The following is a 7,500-nucleotide window of genomic DNA, read 5'->3' as shown; positions in this document are numbered from 1 at the left end:
ACCTTTTTATTAGAAGGGTTGTCACTACAAAACTGTATCACGTAAAAGAAATGCTATGGTACCATATCAAACGCCAATTGTTACTTAACAAAATGCGCTCACTATTTTGACGAAATAGGTTACCATGGCAACGTGAAAGCTCTCCAAAAACACCCTATATTTCGTCTTTACTTGCTTATATCTTAAAAATGAACTCGGTGACCCCCATTTTTTATTGTAGAATAGTAATTAGCAATTTGACATAGGACTATCTGCAAAGTGAAAAAAAAATTCTTTGGAGCCAATTAAGAGCTACCTTAAATTTTCGAAAAGAAACTGACTAGGGTAGGGATTAAACCACAACCTCTGGATTAGATCACTGTAGCTCACTGGACTACTTGAGAATGTATGATAGCTCTTTATGTTCCCTTGTCTCTTACTAGAGCACTATATTCCTTTACTATTAATGTTTTTCTTAATACAGATCTGGAGCCCCCAAAAATCAATTGTCCACAAAATAAAGAAGTTCAGAAGAAAAAAGACATCCCCACTGTGACGGTGTACTGGGTTGCTCCAACATACAGCGATAACTCTGGCCTGCCCGTTACAATCTTTACAGAGTCTATCAATGGTTCTCAATTTGGTGTTGGCCAACATCGAATCGAGTACTCAGCCACCGATCATGCAAACCACAAATCGACATGTTCGTTTGTTATAGCCGTTTCCCGTAAGTTAGCGCGCCATTTACTCCTTCTCTACTTATGTGATCTTTTGAACCAGTATATTATCCAGCGTTTTTCGTCTTTATCGTCAGGTTAGAAAAGATAACTGTGCAACGCTTTTAACATTGTTAGTGCCTTTTTTTCTCTTTCAGCTTTAAAATGCCCGCCCTATGATGCACCAATCAATGGTCTCACTACTTGCCTACCCTCTCGTGTTTTCGAGGGTGACTCCTGCACTGTTCAGTGTAACGCTAAGTATGAATTTTCTCGTGTTCCCGCATCTTTCTACGTATGCAAAGATTCAGGTGTTTGGGATGTCATCGCTTTTGACCCTAAAATATCATTGGAACTTCCTTGGCCAGACTGCACAGGTATAGTATATAAAATATATACATTTTTTATATTTCATCAAGAGGAAATGATTATAGATATCTTGATTACGTGTATCATTATTGTATTGGGTGATTTTGCATTTGCGAGCCCCTTCCGTCGTTTTTCCTTCTTTTAATTATGAATATTGTTACTCAGTTAAATTTTCAGCGTTTTCTCATTATTTTGTGATGACTCGACCGAGTCGAATCCTCTACCCCAGGCTCCAGTTGTTCAAATGCCATATGACATTATCAGGGATATGTCACTGTACATATTCTGAGCAAATCTGAGTGAAAGAGTGTTCGAAAACCTTTCTCATTCTTTAATGCAATGTTTTGCTTGCGGGAAAGCTACTTATCCACTGGATAAAGTTATCCAGCTGGAGCCAGGTGTTTATTGATTAATTAATAATCTCTCAAAATCTTTGTTGTTCTCAACAAACAGGCCTTTGTAAAATGCTTTCATCTTTCATTGCAATTTTTTTTTATTCCATACACTTTTCATATTCCCCACCTATTACTGATATCACTTGAACTTTTTTACCTTTCCAGATCCGCATAGTTGTAATATCATCATCATTACTTTATTGTTGTTATTCTTATTGTTAGTGTTATTGCTGTTGTTGTCATCGCTGTCGTAATCGTGATCGTGATCGTGATCGTGAGTGTTGCTGTTAGCTTATAGAACGTTTACGCACTAGACGTTAACGTTAGGAAGCTTAAGCACGCGGGTTTTAGAGACGCGGACCTGATACATAGAGAACATTTATACTAGTTATCTCTGATGGAGAAAAGATATTTATCAATGTAAATATGGTTGTATGAACACAAATTAGAAGGGAAAACAGCTCATTTCCGGTTGCCGTCCGCGTCTCAAACACGCGCGTGCTTAAGCTTTCAAATTCAGCCACGGACGGCATCCGAAAGTGAACTGTTTTCCTGTTTAACTCGACTTCACACTACCACATTTCTGTTGTTAAGATTCTTTTTTTACTAGTAAACACGATTAGGTTTAAAATCTGGGAAAGACCACGGCTTCCGTCCTTAGCTCAAAAACGGGGGAAGGGGGGGTTGTACGCTCCCCCCTCCATTATCACGTTAACGCCCCACTCCCTTGGTGGCAGTTCCGCTGTTTCCTTGTTGAGTAGCTCTTGTGATATTTCCGGCGTCAAAATTAAATATGGAGAAAGCGTTGATGTAATGAATCAAGCAGTAGGAATAACGGTTATTTTGCATTATAAACACTTCCAAATGCGAATAAAACAAGAGACTCCATTGATAGTTATAATCAGAGATGCTTTTTAATGCTCGGCACAATATACTGTCTGTTTTCCATTCTATTAAATAAAATGCAGAGTAAGACTTAAAATTGTCTAAAGAGATATATCCTCAAATGCCCATGTGCAATACCATTTTACCTTTGTCTTACCGTATTCATATACTGCTTGCTTCCATATAATGCCTTATCATGTTCCTTTTGCATCTCACAGAGGAATACGTTCCTGGCGCAGCACGGAAAGGTATGGAATGGCAGTACTTTGTTGGTAACTGCTCAGACCCCGCGGTGCAGGAACAAGCCAAACGTAATTTCCAGACGGGAATGAACTTTGTCATTGGTAGGAATGATCCAAACTGGTGTCAGAGCGAGAATCTGTGTGCCCTCGAAAACATAAGGGTTACATGTGGAAGGACTCAAACAAAGCGGCGAAGAAGATCGGTAGCTCAGGTAAGAGAAGATTTCCATCCCACCATTTGTGCAAAAAGCTTAAAACATTGTACATGTTGGCCACCAGGTTCACCAGGTTGGGTGAAAGGGTCGGATAGGTACTTTGCGGCTTCAAATTTAAGAGTCAAGTTGAACGTAAACTTCGAGAGCATCTATAGTAACTCACGACAGTTCCTAACAACCATTTTTTCAGGATGGTTCAGTCAGATGGTGTGTACACTGAGGGGGTATGAGTAACGACTTGTCTCTTTCGATACACGGGTTTCGCTGTGGGCGATCATGCGTCACTAACCTACTTCAGTTCCTAGATTACATTGGAGCCATTCTTTATGAGGCCGGTCAAGTCGATTGTGTGTACTTAGACATGTCCAAAGCCTTTGACAAGGTTAGGCATGACCTGCTCATTAACAAATTGCGGGACGCTGGCTTCGGAGAAAAGCTGCTTGATTGCCTCCACGTGTACCTTTGTGATTGGCGCCAACGTGTCACTGTACTGGGGGCAACTTCACGTGACCTTCCTGTCACGTCGGGCGTTTCCCAGGGTTCAATTCTTGGTCCTGCTCTCTTCCTGTTATATGCAAACAACCTCCCTGACGTCATCACCAAGAGTCAAGTGGTGATGTTCTCCGATGACGCAAAGGTTTATAAGGAAATGAAGTCTCAGGATGATGGCGCCGCTTTATAACAAGATCTTTACAGTCTCTCTTTATGGTCCGCTTGCCTCTGGTTTAGCCTTCAATGAGAAGAAATGCAAGCTGAAATCCATTACAAGGAAGTGCAAGCCTATCTCCTCAAGCTATGAGATCAGCGGCCGCACCATCCAGTCCTGTGAGGAAGAACGTGACCTCGGTCTCTTAAAAGACTGTGACCTGACCTGGCGCAAACAAGTCTGTAATCAAGCTGCACGTGCTAACAAGTTGCTAGGATACATAAGGAGGAATGCCAGGTAGATTCGAAGTACTTCTACATGGCGCACTTTGTATCTTGGCCTAGTGCGTGCGCATTTTGTGTACGCAACTCAGGTCTGGGCGCCTCAAGCAATAGAACTAATTTCCAAACTTGAAAATATTCAAAGACGTGCAACCAAATTTATTCTCCAATTACCTTTTATCACAGAAATATCTTATAAGGAAAGGTTAATATCTCTAGATCTTCTTCCCGTATGTTATTGGCATGAACTCCTAGACATGGTTTTTTTTTACAAGGCTACGCATAATCTGGTCCACCTTAGCCCATCCGTTGTTCCCGTCGTGCCCGAAAGCGCTAGAACGACTCGAGCATCCGCTACTAGCTTTCCTATCTTTGTCCCCAAGAGATGCAGAACTACAACATATCAGAAATCTCTTTTTATTAGAACAACCAGAATCTGGAACCTACTCACTGGCAGAATGGACTTAGCTAATGCTACTCCTACTAGTTTCAAATCTCTTCTTTATGACTACTACTCTCGTGCTGTCAGAATGAACTACAGTCTGGAGAATCCTCGAACTTTTAAAACCATCTGCTTGAAATGCAACTCCACAAGATTTCTAGACGTACTAATAGTGTGCTGTATGTAAAGTGTTTTTATTTTCTTTCCTTCTTTTACATATATTTATACCTGGGCCAGCAGTAATTAGCTACTCAGCTGTTGCGATGTCCCTGCCAAAGTTTTGTATATATTGTTGTGTTGTTTTTTGTTTTTGTTTTTGGTATCATAAAGGCAAAGCTAATAAAATAAAAAATGAAAATAAAAATAAAATAGCACGCTTTTTCATTTTCAAATTTTATACAAAGTTATCATTAGTGATGTTTCTTAGTTGTCGGCCAGTGTACGTACACACATTTTTGTCCCAGAAAAGGATTTCCCTCATCATAGTAATCATTCCTGTTCCCTGTTAGAGCAATTATCATTGAGCACTGAGAGTATCTTCTATGCACTGTAGAAGCATGATACCACAGTGGTTGCCAATGTTTACAAAACGCAACCGAACGGTCCTAGGTGTACAGTGATTTTCGGCACTTATGGACCAGAATATAAATGTATGAGTGAAACTTTTATTTAAATAATTAATTATGTCTGTTTTTTATATCTGATTATTTTTCAGGATGTCATTATTATTGATCTGGATGTTTCTTTTATAACCCAAAACAACGACTTCGATCAGTCAGTTTCCCACTTAGAGAACAACGTTGCTACCGCAAAAACAGCTTCGGAAATGCAGTCCATCCAAATTTCCAGCACTGAGAGCATGACTTTGAACAATGTAACAGAGACTTCAACCTATGGAGTATGTTTAAACGGGAGCGTTTATGGACTCAACCAAGGTTTTGGACACAGTACAAAATGCCGTAAGTGATCTCAAATCTGGCTTTCAAACACTAATAATTAAAAATGCCGGGAGAAAAAAAACAAGATCATCCCACATACGAGGCCCTATCCACGACACCTTAGTGGAAGGCGAGTGATCTCAGAGCTGCCCCTTACCACGCTTTCTTAGTTTAAATGGATTAATGATAATGATGATGATGATGATGATGATGATGATGACAGGGTAAAGGGGGTAAGGAACTTGAGAAAATGGAGAAATACCATTTGTTAAGAGAGGAAATAGCAAAGGTCTGGCATATGACTTAGGTTATCGTGGCAAACCTGTTGTTATTGGTGCATGCACCCGGAGCTATGTCAGTTAATTTTGAAGAATACAGGTTCAAATGATAATGATGACGATAACGATACAGATTATGATATGATGATAAGACAAGCGGAATCTTATGTAAGGTGATTGGAATTGGAGTAACAAATCATTCGAGCTCTATCCTATTTTGGGTATGACAGGTAAAAGCAGGAACTTGTGATGAGCTCCTTGTAAAAGATGTTATGTATCCTTCTCCAGTTCACAATGTAAGAATAGGGAATTTAAGATCTATGACTGCGAAGGTGACGTAAACGTCACGTCAAAAAATAACTTTTCAATTATGGAAAGAGCATCCGATCGGTGTTACGAAGGTCGTAGGTTCGATTTTTGCCTAGGACTCTGGGTTTTTCAGTCTTCGTTTCGCTCGTTGCCAAAACAACTTGTATTCTTTAAACCATAATCTTGCGCTGTCGTACAGCGTACATTGTTGGTGAACTTGGTTCGAGAGGTTTCAGAGTGAAAATAGAGGATGAAAGATTCTCGGTTACATGCTCAAGTTGTCATCAAAACCTCAAATAGGCCATTTCCGAGTTCATGTCTGCCTTCTCTTCAAAGCGAATCTAAGTGCGAAGTTTTTGTGATGGTAATTTGTTCTACTTAACATATGAATGAATACTAATTTTCATAAACAAAACTTCGCACTCTTCTTTGAAGAGAAGGCAGACATGAACTCGGAAATGGCATAGTTGGTTGTTTCACGTCGTTATTATTCAGAGTGCCGCAAAGGTATCAGCTCAGTGAAATGCGTGCCGCACGTGCAGCACGATTATTTTCCCTCTTTTAACCAATGATATTACCGTAAGGCAGCGTTTTCGTCGACGATGCCGGGGTAGATCTTTCGAAGTCCAAAATAAACGGAGTGATGTAGACAGGCACGAGTTCTTTTGGGAAAATCGTGGTTTGCGGCCTACATAAATGATAACGTAAAGTAGTGCCTAGACGATTACGTTGCATAGAAGTTAATGGACTACACGAAAATTACTTTGTTTTCAGAAATTTAATTCGTTGAAAAAAACCCTCGTTTCTTCTATTTTCGTATGCGGAATGATTTACAGCAATGATAAGCTTGAACTGAATTAGTGTAGAAACGTTTTGCAAGATCCCTTGGCAAACCTATTCTTTTCAGTCTTGCATGGAGGTGAAAGGTTTTACGGATCGCTTAAAATGCTTTTTTTTTTTTTAAGTTCTTACCATGGAGCTTAAGTTTCACTTCTAATATCCGTAATGCAGAATGAGTTGTTGCTGTAAGAATGCCAGTCACTGAGGGAGACAAATAACATTTTCGCACTGAAGTGCATCAGAAAACCATACCTTCTTGACAGTCCCATTTCACCCATTTTTGGTCAAAAATCGTGCCCTATCAGTAGCATTCCTCCAGAAATTTTGATTGACAACGCAATTTTTGGATAGTTCTATGGCACAACCACTCAAAAAGCAACTTTGACATAGAAAAATGTTCGAAATGTCGCTCATGGTAGACTGACCGTACTCAGTATTAACTTCTTCGGGCTCAAAGGATTGAGGATGTTGCAATCCATATATAAAACTGACCCTTTGCACTCTGTGCAGTTTATCTGTTTTATTTCTGTTGATGTTGTTATCATATACTTGGTATTTTTTTTTTTTTAGAAAACTGTCCCGCGGGTACATTTTTTGATATCAACGATGGAAGCTGTGCACCATGTCCTCATGACACTTATAACCCATACACTGCTCAAGTTGGTCTGTGCACCTCCTGCCCGCAGGGGACTTTTACTTTCAACAATGGCAGCAAAAACATTTCTCAATGTTTAGGTAAATTAAATCCATTGTCGTTGATATCGTTATACAGTTGCAGCAAATTAATGAGCATATTTTTAGATTGGGGAGAATTGTAAGTCTTAATCAGAACGCCTACAGACACATGGCAGGGAATTTCTCAGGCAGAACGTACTCCGCTGTTGTCTCCGAATTCGTCGCTTTGAACTTTATCTGCTTTCCAATCATTCTTTTTCATACCAATGTTACAACTTAATTAACCTTAG

The 7,500-nt window shown here is 39.7% G+C and overlaps 1 protein-coding gene across 1 annotated transcript in view; it reads left to right on the top strand.

Moving 5' to 3' along the window:
* The window catches only part of LOC138000650 (sushi, von Willebrand factor type A, EGF and pentraxin domain-containing protein 1-like), a 66,135-nt gene that overhangs the window by 31,978 nt on the left and 26,657 nt on the right, over positions 1–7,500 (top strand). Inside the window, exons 8-12 of the mRNA XM_068847210.1 lie at positions 464–706; positions 854–1,072; positions 2,563–2,798; positions 4,886–5,129; positions 7,106–7,270. Coding sequence (XP_068703311.1) covers positions 464–706; positions 854–1,072; positions 2,563–2,798; positions 4,886–5,129; positions 7,106–7,270 — 1,107 coding nt within the window. The remainder of the gene's footprint in view (positions 1–463; positions 707–853; positions 1,073–2,562; positions 2,799–4,885; positions 5,130–7,105; positions 7,271–7,500) is intronic.

The sequence above is a fragment of the Montipora foliosa genome, chromosome 4 (assembly GCF_036669935.1).
Source record: "Montipora foliosa isolate CH-2021 chromosome 4, ASM3666993v2, whole genome shotgun sequence".
NCBI classification, from domain to species: domain Eukaryota; kingdom Metazoa; phylum Cnidaria; class Anthozoa; order Scleractinia; family Acroporidae; genus Montipora; species Montipora foliosa.
Note: the sequence above shows the minus strand (reverse complement) of the source record. Positions and strands in the feature narration are given on the sequence as shown.